General features: G+C 35.4%; 1 protein-coding gene across 1 annotated transcript in view; it reads left to right on the top strand.

Annotated features, from left to right (window-relative positions):
- The first annotated feature begins 9837 nt into the window (after positions 1 to 9837).
- Positions 9838 to 20643, top strand: part of LOC140448271 (uncharacterized) — a 321196-nt gene continuing 310390 nt past the window's right edge. The window contains exon 1 of the mRNA XM_072541367.1: positions 9838 to 9922. Coding sequence (XP_072397468.1) covers positions 9862 to 9922 — 61 coding nt within the window. The 5' untranslated portion in view covers positions 9838 to 9861. The remainder of the gene's footprint in view (positions 9923 to 20643) is intronic.

Genomic DNA, 20643 nt, shown 5'->3' with positions numbered 1-20643 from the left:
TTAATTATTTTTTTGTGGCTTAACGATTGCTTTTTACAACCTACAATTAGATATAAATTATATACAAAATTGTGAGTAATAAACTACTAAATAACTTATATAAAGACAACCCTAATATCTTTTTTGCGAAAGCAAAAAGTGTTTTATACATTCTCGGTAATATGCGCTACGCCTTAGCGACAAAAAATTTACGAGATCGTAGAATTCGGTCCTTTATCCGTCCCCTATAATACCCTTCTAGGAATTTTCCTTCGTTTCGCTTATCCCGCGGTGACTGTGTGGGATAGCGCGCGAAATTTTTCATTAAGTGCCGCTTCTGAATGGAAAGTCTATCGTCGACGGCATGAACAACGCATGCTCTAACATGATCCGCTGGTTTTCTAGTACAGGTAGAAATTTTTAAAATGCTAATCATAAAAAAAAACATTTTCTTTTTGTTTTATTTATGTTATTAGATCCACGGTATGTTTACTTACCGTATCATGCTTTCCTTTGACGGTAACCAGTGTGTCCCTCTATCTCTTGGGTGTACTCCTAACAGCCGACGGTATAATTAGATTAATCTTTGAACGTCGTTGTAAAAGTTACTCCTATCTCTTTTCTTTACACGGTCGTGATCGTTTTTTTACACGAGTCAAATAATAGTAAAATCCATGATCAATTAATGGTGACAGCATTTCGTTCCTTCTTTTATGTAGGCTTTGAAGTCTGTTTCTTCTTCCATATTAGTCTAATAAATTGTTTATATTATCGCGCCTTCTTTTTCTTGGTCAGCCAATAGTTCTTCGTCCATTTGGTTACTTACCTCTTGCTGTTGGTACTATTCTATCCTCTGGTATTCTACTAATGTGTTTGTTTCACTCCTGATTCCGTTTTGTCACCCATCCATTTATGTCTTCTATATCGCATGCTCTTCTTATGTTTTTGCTTCTCTTTCTATCCAACAGACTTTTACCTGATATTCGTCGGTGTATTTTCATCTCTGTTATTTCTAGTAGTCGTCTCGTTTTAGATGTGTCAGGTCTTGTCTCCGCCGTGTATGGTAATATAAGTCTAATTGCTGGTTTATAGATTCTTGTTTTTGTGTCTTGTCTTAGGTGTTTGTTCTTCCAGATTGTGTCATTAAGAGATCCCGCCGCTTAACTTGTTTTTAAGCTTTGTTGTCGTATTTCTTCTTTAACATCTTCGTAACTAGTTATATCTATTCCCAGAAATCTAAACCTTGCTTCGTGCTTTATAGCTCCAAAAGGAGCCTGATATACCTATAAAAATCCTCTTATTAGTATATCTTATGAATTGACAATATAAATATGAAGAAAACAAGTAAAGACGCGAGCTAGATCTTATGCTATACCTATCCCAAATAGGTCTTTTTTTGTATGGTGTGACTAGGTGTCAATCAAGTCCAAAATAGACCATAGCAGATCCAAAAAACTACCGTCCCATCAGTTTGCTTTCATACATCTATAAACTTTTCACAAAAATTATCAAAAAAGACTGGACGCTAAGCTAGACATCTATCAGCCTACAGAACAAGCTGGATTTAGATCGGGATACAGTACTAATGAAAAACCCTTAAGCTAGCAGAGACACATAAGCCGAATCCAATTTAAATTACGCCATATTTTTCACCCATTTTTTACTAATTTATGACCAACCCGATAATTTTTCACCCCAATCCCACCCCTAATGGGACCGATTCCGCTAGCTTAATATTCAAGCTAGCAGAATGAAAAAAAAAATTATGATACACCACAAAGCTCTGCAAGTTTTTTACGAATTTATTACCACCGTAGTCATTTTTTATTCCCAACTACCCCTTGTGGGAAGTCAATAGTTCTGTTAGGTTAAAATTTAATGGAAAAAAAAATTTTTTCTTACTTCTCTGTCCTCTACTTAGCGGAACTTAGCTACCTAGCGGAATTAGAAAAAAAGTTAGTTTTGAAATACTACAGTGTTCTGCTAGGTTTTCACAAATTTATTACCATCCCAGTAATTCTTCACCCCTTAACTCTCCCTTATGAGAAGTCAATAATTCTGTTCTATAAAAAAATGTTGTGTTTAGTTTTTACTAAACTTTGACCACCATGATAATTTTCCACCCCTAAACCAATCTTATCTAGCTTAATATTCGAGCCAGCGGCTTTAAAAAAAGGTATTTTTGAAATACCACAGCGTTTTGCTAGGTTTTTACGAATGTATTACAAAATACATAGTAATTTTTCACCCTTTAACTAGCCCATTTAATACCCTACTACCCAATTAATTTTTACCTATATTCAACTGCTAATATAAATTTACTTTACTACGGAAATAATCTAAACTAGCTGTTCTGACCAATACAACTTGACAAGTTATATAAATTCATTATGCTATACAACCTAATGTACACAGTATATTTTGACCAATCTTTGAATAATTTAAAAAAAAAAGACCTAAACTATTTTCCAAATTTTCCAAGAGTCAACCAAACATTCTAGAGTCAGAGGTAGAAAAAGCAATCAAAAAGTTAAAAAATAGAAAATCTCTGGCGCAGACCAGATCACCGCAGAAGTTTTAAAAGAGACTGGAGATGTTGATGTAAATGTTCTGCAAACAGATTTGGGAAACCGGACAGTGGTCCAACGACTGGACAACATCCACTTTCATCCCTATATTCAAAAAAGGAACTCCGCTAGATTGCAGCAACTACAGAACGGTAACCCTAATATCCCATGCAAGCAAGGTTCTACTTTATGTAATACATGAAAGACTTAAAGCTTTTCTACTATAAGGGCACTCATTTTTCCCATAGCCACATATGCATCCGAAACGTGGACCTTAACAAAAGCGGATAAAAATAAACTAGACGCTTTTAAAATGTGGGTATACCGCCGCATGTTAAGAATATCCTGGATTGATCATCGCACTAACGTATCGATATTAGAACAACTTAAAGTAAAGGATAGATTGCTTAAACAAATACAACAGAGATATTTGCAGTATTTTGGACACATTGCTAGAAGAATAGGTACGATGGAAAAACTGATAGTCGAGGGTAGAGTTGAAGGAAAGAGACCTAGAGGAAGATCTCCAAGCCGTTGGGTAGATCAAACAAAAATATTGATTAACCAAGGGTAACATGAAGCCGAACAATACTAGTCATAATATCTGAATCTTCAGGAAGAAGGGAAAGGATCTAAACTTGTCAGGGTAACACTAAGTAACCTTGAAGAGTCAACATCTAAGAAGTACTTGGGTTGACCAGGAAAAACCTTAGTTTGGAAGTTGGTTTTTTAACTGGTCATTATCAACTAAGCAAACACCTCCATACACTGGGGCTAGCAGACACACCTCTATGTAGGAAGTGTGAACGAGAAGAAGAAACTGTAGAGCATGTCCTATGTGAATGCCCAGAGTTATCGTTAATAGGAGAGTACGCGTTCGGCGAGTCCTGGCTCACACCTGCCCACATAAGAGAGATGTCTCCTGGTGACTTGTCCACCTTCCTAGAAACGGCAGGATGGACAATGAGCTAAGGGTGACAGCTTCCTGGGAGGATGCACAATGGGTCAATTGTGGCCTAAGTGCTGTGAAACTTAACTCGCCCTCCCTACTCTACAGATACAGATCTGAATCTTCAGGATTCACAGCTACATCTTGTAGATGGATACTGTTACCATCTGGATACTGTGGCTGTTGAGTAACTCTCCATGACGAAGACGCCATTTGCTGAGCATTGTTACTCGTAAGACTGCCAAGTGGAGAATTGGTGTAAAGTGAATGGTGGAAGTTGCATCCTGGTGAAACGGAGTATGCAGGGGTGCTATGAGACATGTGCACTGGTAAACTTAGTGATGTGTTGAGTTGGAGTACTGAGCAGTTTGCTGAGGATAAAACGCTTAGTTTGGGCTTCATCAGAATTCCCTGAATCTCATGTTTGGCCACCACAGCTTGTTCCGGTGGTCAATTATTCAAGCTCACTGAAACAAAATTTCCAAATGCTTTGTTCTTATTGCTGTCTATTCGGTCGTCATGGATATTTTCACTTACCTGTTAAAGGTCCTTTACTGCTTGTGTTAGATTGTCAACTCTCTTCTTTTTGCCTGCAGGCTGTCGTTAAAATGTTTCCGATGCCGATTGCTAACGAGATGGTGTTTATTCGCAGCTCGATGTTTGTGGTAGAGTTATATTTTCCAATGATTGATCTGGATCATCGATAGTCCCTTTCTCTTCCTGTGATTCTGTGTTGAGTGGATCCTGCGATTCTATATTGTGTGAAATGGTTGTTTCCTAAAACAAACAAAAAATAAAACAAAAACTAAATTAGTAAATGTTAAGAGGGAATTTTAAATTTTGGTTTCAGGTTCCTTCCAGAGACGAATGGAACACTGTGGCTGAGGGTTTTAAGGAGCATTGGAACTTTCCAAATTGCTGTGGGGCTATAGACGACAAACACGTTTTAATTAAGGCACCTCCCAATTCTGGTAGTGATTATTATTGCTTCATTTATATCAATGTTGGTTTCAAAGGTTCTAATTCAGATGGAGGTGTATGTCAAAATTGTGCTATATATTAAGCATTAGAGAACAGTCTTCTACCCGATGGTCTATTCCTAGTTGGGGACGATGCATTTCCACTTAAAATGTACCTGATGAAGCCATACAGTGGGTACCGAAGACGTCTTACCTTAAAAGAACAAGTCTTCTATTACCGCTTGACCAGGGCAAGAAGAATTTCAGAGAATGCATTTGTAATATTAGTAAGTCGTTTCCGGATTTTCGAAAGACACTTAGCCACAGCTAACAACAGTAAATAAAGGAGTTAACGCAGTCTGTAGCCTTCATAACTGGCTAAGGGAAACATCCCCAGAATCATATTTTGTCAATGGCTGTGTCGATAAGGAAATTGCTGACAACGGATCTGTCATTCCAGGGCAATGGCAAAACGAAATCAGTGAACTAAGAAATCTTGAATTTTTTTGATTTTTGTATTTTTAAACATTCTTGATTATAAGTGCACCTTATATTCTTAACTTTTTGCTTGAGCTCGTTTACTCCAAAGCCCCCTTTTGCCATTCTTTCGACGATTTCGTCCTCCGCAGCTTGCCTCATACTTTTATTTCTGTAGTGTACACTACCTAAATTCCATAAACACTGGTATTCGCCATACATCTCTACAAGTTTTAAAGTTTCATCTTCGGTGAACTTTATTTTCACTATTTACACAAAACACAACTCCAGCCGGAATGACAGCATCCCTATGCACTCTCCTACCTACCTACTCTAGAATTGACCGCGTTCCATGGGTAGAGTGCGCAGGCGAGTGGACATTTTGGCGGTGGTGGTGGTAGTAGAATAGAGTTACTTTGCCACATGTTGCTAGTCACTCTACTCTACCACCTACTATGCACTCTACCTGCTACTCAACTGCGCTGAGCGTTTTTACGGGTAGAGTTACTCTACTCTACCAAGTACTTGCATCATTACTCTACCTGTGTAAACTGGTCTTTGAGTCGTATCAGTTTTTTTTAGGAACCAGCTGTACATTATGTATTAAACGGTATACCGCATAAATATTGCTCGTGTCTCGATTTTTGAGTCATGTTAAATATGATTTCGGGCCAAGTGCAAAAACATTATACCGAGTGATGAAAAATATTTACTTCAAAAATAATTACAAATTTGGTACCCAACCAGAACATCAGTATTGGTGGACAAAAAAGAGAACTCATAGGTAAATATAAATACCTATCACATGAAATTATGATTTGCAGGGATAATCAGACTCATGAACTGAAGAGAAGAATCCATCTTGGGTGGACAGCATATGAAAAACTGAGAGAAATTTAGTGATCTGTCCACATGCCTGAAAAGAAAAGTATTTGAATAATGCTCCTAGTCTTGACATACGGAGCACAAACACTTACATATTCATATCCATCTGTCGTTCTTATAGCTAGAACGACAGATGGACAAAAAGGTTATTGGAATGGAGATCAAGGGAAGACAAGAAAAGCGTCTGTCCACCACCTACACGATGGGTTGACGATTTAAGAAGACAAAATAAATACTGGAAGGGAATGGTACAAGATAGAGAGGGTTGGAAAAGTGAGGAAGAGATTTATCTTCATGAGTGGTCTTTTGAGGCTGGATGATGATAAAAAAAGGCCCAGAATGCTGCCCTGTAAAAATCCCGCTTTAATTAGATGGTAATTAGACATGCCGGTATAAGCAATCCCACACTTGCTGACCAACGGCTTCGGGCGGATGAGTTGGTGAGTGGAAGGGCACTCTTTTGTCCTGGTGCTAAGAAATTGGCACCAAAGGCGAATGAATCAAGTAAATGGTCAACGGCGTAAGGATGCAGAAGGCAAGGAGAAACCACTGCATTAAGGATCCAATTGGATATCTCTAGTACGATCATCATGACTGTACAACAAAAAGCCACGTCAACCACTGATCATGGGAATCGGAGACCAGGCTCCGGCATGGGAGGTATATCACACGAAGACCACAGGGCCTCCCGGGTCGTCAACCAGCAAAATCCCTGTGAAGTACTAAATACCACTCCTAAAAAAATAGAAAAACACCCAAGAGAGTATTAAAAATTGGTACATGGAATGTTAGGAGTATGTATGATCCAGGCAAAATGCATAATATAATACAAGAAATGCAAAGATTAAATGTCGACATTCTAGGCATTAGTGAAGCAAGGTGGCCAAATTCTGGCAGTTTTTCGACAACAAATGGCATGGTATATTACTCCGGAAACAGTAGTACCCAACACAGACACGGCGTAGCAGTTTTCGTATCTAAGTCTATGATGCAGTCGGTCATTAATTTTACTCCAGTATCAGATCGGCTCTTATTTCTTCAATTACAAACAAACACAAGTAAACTAAATATCATACAGATCTATGCACCTACTGCAGATAAATCCGAGGACGAAATTGAACAATTCTACGAAGAAATCAATCAAGTATTAAAATCGACGAAACCACGAGACATTACCGTAATTCTAGGTGATTTTAACTCAAAAATTGGTAAAGGAAAAAGTGGAAAACATGTAGGAGAATACGGACTCGGCAAAAGAAATGAACGAGGTGACAGACTACTTCAATTCTGCCAGGAGAATAACATGATTGCATCTAATACATTCTTCAACTTACCAAAGAGAAGACTTTATACGTGGAAATCACCCCAGGACAATGGCGAAAGAATAATTCGAAACCAGATTGATTTTTTACTGATAAACGAACGATACAGAAACTCCTTAAAATCCGTTAAAGCTTACCCAGGCGCAGATGTCTTTTCAGACCATAACCCTCTAATAGCGCAAATGAGTATTAAACTAAAAAGATTGGAGCAGAAAAGAAGAGCAAATCAGATAGACGTCAGCCATTTATGTAACCTGGAGGTAAAGGAGAAACTGCAAAAATGTATTAATAATAATCTCAAAATACTTTATGAAAAAGAAACATCTCAGCCAACGAACAACATAGATAAAAAATGGCAAAACGTAAAAATGGCGATAACAGGTCCTGTGAAGAAAATTCTGACTAAAGAAAAACCAAAAATAAAGCAAAGGTGGATGACTGATAAGATCCTTCTTCTCATGGACAATCGGAGAATAATGAAAGGAAAAAACGAACAAAGGTATAAACAAATACAGAAATAAATCAAAATAGAAATCAGAATAGCAAAAGAAGATTTTTATAAAAGAAAATGTGAAGAAATAGAGCAATTGCAGGCAAAACATGATATTTTTAATGTACATAAAAAAGTGAAAGAACTTGCAGGTACACAAAAACGTAAGCAGCCAAATACCCTGTATAATGTCAACGGAAACATAATAACAGAACTAGAAGAACAGTTGAAGACATGGAAAAACTATATTGAAGAACTCTTTGCAGATGATAGACAACAATCTGAGCTAAGTAACATACAAGGAGACGAAGGTCCAGAAATAACGGAAGAAGAAGTAATGTACGCACTAAAAAGAATGAAAAATGGTAAAGCCCCAGGTCCAGATGAAATACCAACGGAAATCCTTAAACTAATAGAAAAAGACTCGATTCACATTTTAGTTAAACTTTTCAATAGCATTTATACATCAGGAAAAATACCACAAGAATGGCTTTTATCCACCTTTGTTACTATACCAAAAAAGATAAATGCCAAACAATGCAGTGATTACCGTACAATCAGTCTGATGAGCCATGTACTGAAAATATTTCTGAAAATTATACACTCTAGAGTACACAGAAAACTGGAAATGGACATCAATAATACCCAGTTTGGATTCCGAAATGGACTTAGAACAAGAGAGGCGTTGTTTGCACTGAACGTTATGTCTCAAAGATGTCTTGACATAAATCAAGATGTATTCATGTGTTTCATAGATTACAACAAGGCCTTTGATAAAGTGCGGCATGATCACCTAATCAGACTCCTGACAGAAAAGAATTTAGATAAACGAGACATCCGACTAATAGCAAATATGTACTACAATCAGAAAGCAGTAGTGAGAGTAGAGAATAATACCACTGAAGAAATTGAAATAAAGCGAGGTGTGAGACAAGGGTGTATACTGTCACCAACCCTGTTTAATCTCTATTCCAAAGACGTAATGAATAGAACACTCTCTGAGCAATCCGTAGGTATTAAAATAAATGGTGTTAGATTAAACAATCTGAGATTTGCCGACGACACCGTTCTGATCGCAGAAACACTTGAAGAGCTACAGACATTGGTGAATAAGATAGCATACTGCAGCGAAGAATATGGACTATCTTTGAACATAAAGAAAACTAAATTTATGGTAATATCGAAATCAACACAAAATGTTCAAAATTTATATCTACACAATGAAATTATCGATCGAGTTAGCAAATACAAATATTTAGGCACTTTTATAAATGAAGACAACGATAGCTCAGCAGAAATCAAAATAAGAATAGAAAAAGCCAGATCCATATTCACTAAAATGAAGAGAGTGTTCTGCGGAAGAGATTTGAGCCTTGAAATGAAACTTCGCCTGATGAGATGTTACGTACTTTCTGTGCTGTTCTACGGAATGGAGTCATGGACGTTGAAAAAGATTGATACCAAAAAATTAGAGGCATTTGAACTGTGGATGTATCGCAGAATCCTGAGAATATCATGGACCGAGAGAGTCACAAATGTCGAGGTCTTGAGAAGAATGAATAAAGAAAAGGAAGTCATATTTACGATCAAAAAACGAAAACTGCAATACTTGGGACACATTACAAGAGGCGAAAGATATGAACTGCTTCGAATAATTATGCAAGGGAAAATAGCAGGAAAAAGGTCCATAGGAAGAAGACGAAACTCCTGGCTAAAGAATCTACGGGAATGGTATAGCTGTAGCAGCAACGAATTGTTTCGGTCAGCAGTTTCGAAAATACGTATAGCCCTGATGATCGCCAACCTTCGGAACGAAGATGGCACTTGAAGAAGAAGAATTAGACATGAAAACCACAATATGACGTAAATATTTGTACCTTTAGTGTGTACTAAGATGTTTTTTTATAGCGAACGTGTTAAAGATAGTTTTGTAACTTTATTAAAAATGAAATTAAAAAAATGATTCCGAAGCAATTATTTACATAGTTTTCTCTGAATAATTCTAATATTAACTTAATTATTTTCTAATTAATAGTAATATGAGTACATATCGTATTTAAAAAAATAGTTTTGAAATTGTACTTGACTATAACGGGGCTAGTGGAGGCAAAAGGGCGGTAGTGTTCGACGGCGGCGACTCAGGGCGTTCCGTTCTCGCCACAACACGATCTTTCTTGATATGGCTTCGGCAGTAGTGCTTTTGCGGCCTCACGTTCACTAACGACGAGTCGAAATGTTTACGTTATGCATGTCGCGTAGTCACCCTCCTCTGGCAGACGCACAGCACCAGAGTAGTGAGTGTTGATCTTTTATTATCTTTATTAAGTGCCTTTTTATTTTAATCCATTTTTGAATAAAATGAGTGACGTATACTTATGAAGATTTAAATTATTCAATTTAGTTTACATACTGTGTTTTTATAGAATATTTGTTGATAAATACAATTATTTATCCATGATACTACAAATTTTCCCCAAAAAATTTTAATACGTAGTACTTTTCAACAAAACCAAATTCTCTGGATATTTTGTTTATATTAAAAAATTATTGGCTTGTCTGAAAACTTCCGTCAAATGCATATTTAAATAGTGGCAGTTAACGACTAGGTACATAAATGAACCCTGTCAGATATAAACTTTTTGTGGAAACTAATTGAAAGTTTTTTGTTATATTTTAGTTGCCAAAGGTCCTTAAGTGTTACAAAATCATACTCCAAGCCAACATTCTCGAAATAAAAAATAGGACTCGAAAATATTATCCGCACACCTTTAGATTCCAAAAAAACAATGTTTTTTATTTTGTTTATAATTGTTTTTGAGTTCCTTTTATTATCTATGTATAATAAATACATGGGGTTGGACTTTTTACTATTGTTCGAAGGTTTGTTGGATGGTTTGGTCTCTGAAAAGCCAACTAAAAGAATTGTGAAAACATTTTAAACAGATATATATTTTTTTTTATATATTTTTGGATGCTGTAACCTTCCCATATTCCATAGGGAACATACAGTGGGTGATCAAATTATTAGAGCCACCCCATAAAATTTTACTTTTTGTTTAACACGTTCGCACTTTACCTATTGATACTAGACGTTCCTCAGAAACGGATATGGGTTTTTAGGTAAAAAACAGGAATATTGGATTAAAACTCGGACGCATGGATTAGTATATAGATATTAAAAATTTTTTTTTTGGTTTACTTAGCCTGTCAGTATACTGGTAGTCAGGATATAGATGTACGTTTTTAACTATATACTAAATACCAGTATACTGGCAGGCTAATCTAGATAAAATAAACAACAATAATCGCTGTATAATTGGGAAAAAAATTTCTCTTATCAATTTTATCATTTTTTTTATTACAAAAGAAACATAATTATCATTCTAAACTTAAAACTGTAAGAAATAAATTTATTGTTTGACTTGTGTATGGAACAATTTGTAGCAAGGAACTATGCATAGTGCTGGTGAGTCGGGGCAGCTGGGACAATAATAACGGGACCTTTTTCGGGCATTTTGCTTAGTGCAATATCGGCACCGTAACATACCACTTTTATTTTTTTCCGTGACAGGAACTTGTTCTGGGTAATGCATATTGTTTGCAATTGTTTGTACCTGAATAGCCTTGTTATTGTCGATAAGGTCCATTACTATGCTCTCACGAAATTGCAAAAAAGAAGTTTTCTTATTCGATGCTCTCTTGTAGATGTAAAAGCTGTTCCAAATGCGTATGTCTAATAGATGGAAAAACAATTTTCTATACCACCGAAGTGTTTTTCTTGGTACCGAGTAATATGACAACAACTCTGAACAATTGCCTTGAGCTGCAACCAAACCACTCTCTCAGGTTCTTCAACCAGGAAACGCGTCTTCTTCCTACGCTTCTCCTACCCTCTACTTTTCCTTGAATTATGAGTCTCAAGATCTTATATTTCAAATACAAGAGTTTGTATCTTTCGCCTCTCATCACATGTCCGATATATTGCAATTTCCTTTCTTTTATTGTATATATATATATATATATATATATATATATATATATATATATATATATATATATAGATATTACGTAAATGTCCATTTAATTGGACCATCAGATCTCAGGAGGATATAACAAAATCTACAAGGGGTATTCTTAAAAGCAAGAATTAATATATAAAGTGCTTGTGCATTATCCAGTCCATTCAATTTGCATATTTCTAACAGTAAACAATTGCATGTGAAAGCAGCCAAACAGGGTCGTACTGAGGTGTATCATATGATTTCTAAAATATTTACTTCTTGAAACTAAGAATGTTAGAATTTTTTAAAGTTTACTAATAATAATAATAATAATAATAATAGCGTTTATTGTCCAACAGAATCCATTTATAGGACAAAATACAATACTAAAGTTAAATGATATATTAATAATTCATAAGTACTAACTAAATAACACATTTTTCGAGTATTTTACCTTAACATAAAGAAACTACTCAATCACCTAGGTAGATCTCAGCCATCCTAGTAAGCTGCTTTAAACTGCAGTGAAATATATCGCAGTAAGCACTTAAGGAATTATAATAGTTGCACATGAGAAATAGAGGAGAATTTAACATAAGATTAGTTCTAGCTTGTGTATTTCTGAACGTAATCGAATTTCTCACTGGATAAGATGGAACGTTAAAATTTATTTGTCGAAGAATATCAGGGCAGTCAATGAGATTATGTAGTAGCTTGTACAGGAATATTAGGGAGGTATTAATTCGTCTAGATTCTAATGATACTACGTCCAAACCGCTACACAACTCACTATTGCTCATGCCCCTCTTGGGATATATGCCGTTAATTTTGAAAGACAAAAATTTTAAAAATTTACGCTGCACCTGCTCTATAAGTTGGATATGTACATCATAAAAAGGTGACCAAATGACAGAGGCATATTCCAGTTTACAGCGTACAAAAGTGTAATAAAGTAATTTAATTGCCTTAATATTAGTAAGATTTCGACTATTCCTAATTATGAATCCATAAGATTTAAGTGCTTCTTTAACCTTTAAATTTACATGTTCAACAAAGGTGAGTTTATAATCAAATGTAACTCCAAGGTCTTTAATTTTATTTAAACGTTCAAGTTCATTGCCATTGATAATATAAGGATGGTATAAATTAGACTGTTTCCTAGAATAACTAACTACTTTGCACTTATTGGCATTAAGATTCAAATGATTTGCATTACACCATTCATGTACACGATTCAGTTCACTCTGCAAAAAATGACAATCATTAAGGTCACTTATCAATGAATAAATGTTCCATTGAATAAATGAACTAATAATAAATGAACTAATGTTCCATTGGGCATTTAAATTGAAAAAGTATCAAGTTATAAATACTTGGGTACTTCAATAAACGAAACTGGAGACCAAAACAATGAAATAAAAAGACGTATCGAAATTGCCAGGGCCACTTTCATAAAAATGAGGAAATTCTTCTGCAACAGATATATAAGCATCCCTCTCCGATTAAGAATGCTAAGGGGCTACGTATTTAACACGCTATTATACGGTGTAGAGGCCTGGACTCTCAAGCAGAACAATATAAAAAATGAAAGTTTTGAGATGTGGTGCTACCGTCGAATGCTGAAGATAAGTTGGGTTGAAAGAGTCACAAACTTTGAAGTAATGCGAAGGATAGGAAAAGACCCAGAAATTTTGTCAACGATCAAACGAAGAAAACTCGAATATTTGGGTCACCTGATGAGAGGACATAAATACGCATTAATTTAAAATATATTGCAAGGAAAAATAGAAGGAAAACGGAATCCAGGCCGTAGAAGAATATCATGGCTGCGTAATTTGAGAGAGTGGTTTGGCTGTACCACTAATGAACTCTTTAGGTCAGCTGTAAACAAGGTCAGGATAGCCTTGATGATTTCCAATCTCCGATAGGAGTGGCACAAGAAGAAGAAGAATATTTATTAACTGAGATATACATAATAAAGTATTTTGACTAAAATATCATCACCATAAGTTGTTCAAAACATAAAAACATACCACATAAACGATTCAAAGCTTGAAGAGTTTCTTAAGGATTGTCACTCCCGAAGGTACTTTCTAAAAAGTCCCTTTTAAAGGTACAACTAACAGAGTAACAGCACTTTATTTAATTAAATTACAACTGACTTTAAAACACAAATTTACTGTATTTATAAGAAATTAATTGATGACGACCTGTCTGCAATTTGTGTCAAATTTGCTTATCTACTGGACTATTGAACTGCAATATAACTGACAATGGGGGTGAACTGACAAAGTTTTATAAGGGATAAACAAAACTCTGTTTACTGTTTCTGAGAACGCTTGGCTTTGCTCAGGGATGTCTTCTGCTGTGGTTGGATTCTGCTCATCTTTTTATTTTTTTAGTTTACGTAGCTTGAGAAAACAAAAAATTAAAAGGATTGCTAGCAGAAGATATATACCGGTGGTGTCCATATGTAGCTGTGGTCCATTTGTGTTGGGAGTACGGACTGGAATCTTTCTTCTTCCTGTGTTAACTTGTGTAGTTCGTCGAAAGGAATTCTGTCCAATTTTACGAGTTTGACTATTAGGTGTTCCTTTGGAATAGTGGTAGTATTGACTCTTACTAATGTTAGTAATACTTCTTTAACTGTTGTTCTGGAATTCATGTAAACTTTATTATTGGTTCGTAGTTTATATCCTGCCGGTAACTCAATTAGATAGGTCCCTTCAAGTACTTTTATTTTAGTGGTGATGGAATAGGTAGATATTTTCTTAGCCTTTGGAAAAACAGCAATGTAGTGAGCATCTGATACTTTTAGAATGATCGTTGTAACAGGAATACTTTGGTATTGGGCAGTATGAGTGACTATCTGGAGAATTTGGATGATGCAGTCATTAGTCTGGTCATTCTCTTTCTTTTTTACATGGCAGATCCATATATTGAAAACGGTCTGAGTTGTAGACTAGGTATGGATCAGGTGGAACGATTATTGTGTGATTATGGGAGTGAGTATAAATGGAAGTACGTGAACGAATTGGAAGGAAGGATAGGAAAATGTAAAATGAAAACGTTTAGTATTAATGTCTATGAGTTCATAGTATTTGGTTAAGTCTTAATTGTAGGGAATCTGAGATGCAGGGTGGTGTTCAAACATCTTTTGCACGGTCCATTTTATTTCTTCAGGTTTAATGAGACCGTTGTGTAGAGAAGTTTGGATTTTTGCACACGTAATTGTTGTTTGTAGATCACCTAGTATTTGCATTATTGTTTGTAAATTTAGATTTATCTGGTCAAAGATATTTCGAACTTGCATATAATGATTAAAATCGAAAACAAATTGGTTCGTCTCTAAGATAATTTTGTTTGTCTCTTCAGCTATGATTTCTTGATTTTGTGTAAGTAATGAAACTGTTTGCTTAAAATTGGTTATTATTCTCTTATTGAGACTGAGTTGGCTATTGATGTTGATAATAATATTCTGTTGGTTATTTTCAAGTGATTTAATGGCAGCGTTGTATTTTCCAGCATTTCCTTGGTCTAGATTACCAGAAACCAATTTTATTACACTTCCCAATCCCTTTATAAGTCCTCTTTTGCTTCTCGATATTAAATATATTGTGTCTAGTTTCTCCTTTGCTTTTTGGAGGAGGTACTGTATAGTTTTATCAACATTTTGTAAGCTGTCAAAATATGGTTTACTGAGTCCATTTTCTATTGCTCTGTTGTTAGTAATGTACTAAGATTCTCAGTATTCGTAGGTGTTCCAAAATTGTAGAGTAAAAACGTTCTATCATTCCATTCAATTGTAGATTATCTGGTGTTGTGTAGTGAATCGAAATTTTGTAGTTATCGACAAATTCGAATAAGGCTGTTCTTGAATTCGATTCCACTATCTGCGATTATCATGTGTGACAGTCCATGGTAGATTATAAAAAGCATGAAGCCATTAAGGATATTTATTACGTTGGATCCTTCTATTGAATATGCTTGGCCATATGTCGAGCATCTTGCATCTTGTCTAGCTGTGTCATTAAATATGATTTCATACTGTAACCCCACTCACAAAACTATAAAAAATAGTACAAGCCTAAAAATGTCTCCAGTGTCAAATCTTTGTATGCCACTATTACTTAATGTTGTTTGATCATGTACAGAATATAATTATTTTGCAACAATATTTCTTGTTGCATTTTTAAACTATTCACTGATTGTTTATTGCAAAAATTCTTTTTCTGAAAGATATATTTCTGCATTTGCACCTTCATGAGGATCAATTCTATTAAAATACAAATAACTGCAGCTACGAATCTTATAAATCATCAAATGACATAAAACTCTTCTTCAACTTGGACCATTTCATCAGTTTGACTGATACATTTTCATTTCTTGAAGCTAGATTGCTCTAGATATACCCATATAGTCAGCAACTGATATTTGTATCTAACCTAACCTTATCTAACCTAACAATTGTTGTACCTAACCTAACCTAACCTAATCCTAGCATTTTACTATGATGAAAAAGTAATGCAACGCCAGGATTGAAGCTTCGCTTCAAAATTAAATTAGAGCAACTCACCCTATATAGGAATAAGCGCAAAGGGAATGATGATTAGCAAAATGTGTGTTCATGTACCTATTAGTTATTTTTGTGTAATCAAGTATTTTAGTGCTACATTAAACAATGATATGTAACTATATTTTGTTTAACAAGTATCGTTTATATTATACAACTAAATGGAAAATAACATTGTTTAATTACAATTATACGATTTTAATACGTGACTAACCACGGTTTAAACAATAGTTAATATTTAATCAATGCAGTAATAGTTAAATGAACACGTTAAATTATTTCCTAACAAAATACAAATGGGTCTATTAATACATAATCTACGGATAGTTTAATATAAAATATAAGCAAATATATGAAGTGCTCTCAGCCCGATATATATTAATATCTCTAATAAACCGATACAACGGAATATCGAAAGACCCCACACAATTCTTGAAGGTAATGAAATCCTTTGCCGAAGGTCTGACGTTTAAATATTTTGTTAGGAACGTTTCCTTTAAGCTAACACTGCAGGCTATTATAATAAATAACATAAACTATACAATTTGAATAAATTTATTGATTATTTCCCAGATCATATTAACCCATACTGCTCACACTCACGTTAGGAGTAGCACAGTTTTCTACATGGTCTTTAACAAGTGTTTACTTAGACTCAGCTATTTTAAGTTTTCTAGGAGGTTTTTCGTAATAACACTAGTAGTAGATAGAATAATAGGTACTGTCTGTGTACTTTCCATTTTCCATTGTCTTTTTATTTGTATTTCTAGATCTCTGTACTTATAGAGTTGTTTGATATCACCACATCTACTAGTGCAGTTTGCCTAGAAGTTTATTAACTAGTATGCGATTTGATCTATGTATATATATTTAGGGATTCTACAGTATTCACTACCTTCCCTCGCTCAACCGTTTCCATCTCTCTCTGTTGTTCCATTCTCCATCGTTTAGGCCTCTTTTACTCATGGCGTCGTCTACTTCATTCCTCCAGGATTTTCGGGGTCGTCCTCTTTTCCTCCTTCCTATGGGGCTCCATTCGGTTATTCTCTTTATCCATCTGCTGTCGCTAGTTCTTCTTACATGTCCATATCACTTTAGTCTTTTTTGTTCTATATATGTTAGTATATCTGTTTCTATTGATGTTCTTTGCTTTATTTCGTCATTACTTCTCCTATCCATTCTTGTTACTCTGCGGCATCTTCGCAGGCATTCCATCCCTGTTGCTACTATCTTACTGCTGTTTTTCTTGTTTATGATCCAATTTTCAGCCCCATATGTCATAATACTTCGCACTAATGTTTTATAAATCTGCGTTTTTGTCTTCATATTTAGGTGTCTATCCCACCATACTGAGTTAAGTTGTCGGATTGCTGTTCTTGTTTGTCCTAATCTTTGTGTAATTTCTTCCTCTGTTGTTGCCTTTTTCGTGATTATAAACCCCAGGTATTTGAATTTATCATTTCCTTTGATTGTTACGTTGTCATCAATCTGTAGATCTTCTATGTCTTCTTCACTTGTAGATAGGTACTTTGTTTTCGCGAGGTTAATATCTAGGCCCGCCTTGGTATATTCTTCTTGTAGTTTCTTCATCAGGTAGCTGAGGTCGTCTTGGTCTTGTGCAATCACTACTTGATCGTCTGCAAAACTTAACGTGTATAGGTATTCGTTCCGTACCGGTACTCCCATGCCTTCGCATTTTCTTTTCCATGTAGTCAAGGCTTTCTCTAAGTATATTTTGAATAGGGTTGGAGATGTGGAACAACCCTGCAGGAGCCCTTTTGTTGTGGTGAAGTCTCCTATGATTCTTGTTCCCATTTTAATGGACACTTTATTTTCTTTATACAGAGCTTTTGTAGCTTCTATGAGTTCCGTCTGTGTTTCTAATTTGTACATTGCCTCCCATAGTTCTGACCTTGGTACAGAGTCATACGCCTTTCTCAGGTCCACAAATGCCAAGTGTATATCTCTATTTTTTGCTTTTTTCTATTCCAACAGTTGTTCCAGTGTATATATGTGGTCTATGCATGATCTTCCTGTCGTGAAGCCTGCCTGATCCTCCCCGATTTTGCCTTTTATCGCTTGCTCTATCTTTTCTTGCAGTATCTTCCCATATAATCTTCCTATTGATGATATTACGCTTATTCCTCTGTAGTTTTCGCATCGTTTTCTATCTTCTTTCCTTAATATAGATGTCATATATGCCGCCGTCCATTCCTTTGGGAGCTGTTCTCCTATTTATGGCTTTCTGAAATATCCATTGTATCATCCGGTGTAATTTTTTTGATCCGTATTTTATAAGCTCAGGTGAGATGCCTCCAGGTCCCGGTGCTTTCTTATTTTTGATTGCTTTTATGGATTTGATCTATTATGTGCAAATTATTGGTCTGTGAGTACAGTGCGGTCCCAGTACAGCTTGTTTGAATAAGTCCCAGTTTTATAGCTAGTTCTTGGTGAATAATGATATTTCCTACTGAGTCATGACGTTCTTTATATTGAGTAGTAGGCTGCAAACGCCTGGTAGCTCCCGGTAAGAGGTTGGATGGTTTCTTGAGTGAATAACTTTATTTATACCTCGTTTAGGCGGGGCGCCTCTTCAAGATGATTTCTTGGACTTGACAGCCATATTGGCATTTGTCGTTTTTGGACTTAAGGGTCTTTGACAATACATTTTAGGTAATTTCCAGTTGGAATAACCTGATCATGAATGGCTAGAAGAAAACCATCTATATCGGAAAAGATCTTTCCTGATGTCAACCAATAGTTAGACGATGTAGTGTCAACATATTCTTCTGATCTCATTGAAATGTTGTTTATGCAGAGGTTTAGTGTTCTTGTTTAGTCAGGTATTTTATGCGCATTTCTTTTTCCCTTAGTTTAAGCGGTTTTTAATCATTCACTGCGCAAATTGCTCGATGTAAAGTAAATGTCTCAGCAAGCGCCTCAAAATAGGTTCTTAAATTAGCAATTTGTTTATACAGTTGCTCACCTATGTCCATAAGTCCTCTTTGCTATTGATACAGCGGTAATGTTGTTCTATCTACTGCACTGAGTGGATAGTGTTTTTTGCGCCTTTGTAAGAAGTGTTTTTACATTCTGCTGAAGAGTCTATATCTGTTTTTGACCACTTTATAATACCAAATGAGCTGCTAAGCGCAGAACAGGCGTACTTATTTATTGTCTTAAACAGATTTCTACTATTAATATTTGACTGATGTAGCTGTCTTACTCTTCGCACAAACTTAGAAGTTAGTTCAGCTTTCGTGGTCAATTTTCCGCGCTTGCTTTACGCCGAGATATTTACACATTCATTTGCACCTATTGCCTCGATGTGTTGGCCATCTTATATATTGAAATCTCCGGGCTAAACCTTTTCTCTGACTATTCCATATTTCTACGGTTTTTAATATCTTTGTGAAGAAGTAAATCTTGGTTCATGAATAGGATCAACGGTCTCATGTTTCACTATAAGACGATCAATTGTACACGATGTTTTAAATTTGTAATCTGGGAATATGTTCGGATTAAAAACACAGATGCATGTTGTCTCTAATCCACTGAGTCCGTTGTTAAGTGTGGCAGCTGTTCGATCCGATTTTCCAAACAAGCTAGCTAGGTATATTGTATAGAGTTACTACTTTTCCAGTGTTTGTTTTAAGTCAGAAAATAACTTCCTCATTAGAAAACACCATTAGGACCCTATCTTCAACTGATCACTGTATATGCATGAAAATTATTTAAGAACAGAATGAAGGTGTCAGAGTTTATGTATCCAGACTAGTTGTAAAAATAAAGTGTTCCATATGGGATGCCTTGATTCATTCCTTCGTTTACGAGGGAATTATTGCTGGAGGAATAAATTGACCCGCAGCATTTACACAGAAAACAATGGTGACAGTGTATCTCCTTTCAGCGCTTGTTAAAAAACCAACCTGTTTCTTCCCTTTATATTCTAAAATTTTGGGCAACGTGCTAGGGACCATCTGTATACCCGATTCATTCATATTTTATATTTCCTTTACAATTCCTTTATTTGTATTTACTAACGTATCAGACAAAGCTAATGCAACAACAATATTCACTGTGATATTTATTAAGTATAGATAAATTATAAAATGTAGCACACAGTCTCAACAATTATAATACATATTCAAATTACAAACAACCAATTCGTAGACAAAACTGAAGATAAGAAATATCTAATACAAAATAAAAATGTGCTGATTTCGTGCGAAAAATCATGTCATGTACATTGAATGAGCAATAATGTGGGGGCGGTAATTCTATCTTATCGATAATCGAACGATTCTCTGGCACTCAAATGAAGAATTGACAAAATTTAAAAATCGCGCAACTCTGAATTCGTGGAAGTCTTAGTCGAGGTATTACTGTATTTACAATTGTTGATTTTTTTAAAGAGCAATTTAAAAAGGCTTCCGTATAA

Source organism: Diabrotica undecimpunctata, chromosome 8 (assembly GCF_040954645.1).
Source record: "Diabrotica undecimpunctata isolate CICGRU chromosome 8, icDiaUnde3, whole genome shotgun sequence".
NCBI classification, from domain to species: domain Eukaryota; kingdom Metazoa; phylum Arthropoda; class Insecta; order Coleoptera; family Chrysomelidae; genus Diabrotica; species Diabrotica undecimpunctata.
The sequence above is the reverse complement of the archived record's forward strand: the minus strand, read 5'-3'. Positions and strand labels throughout refer to the sequence as shown.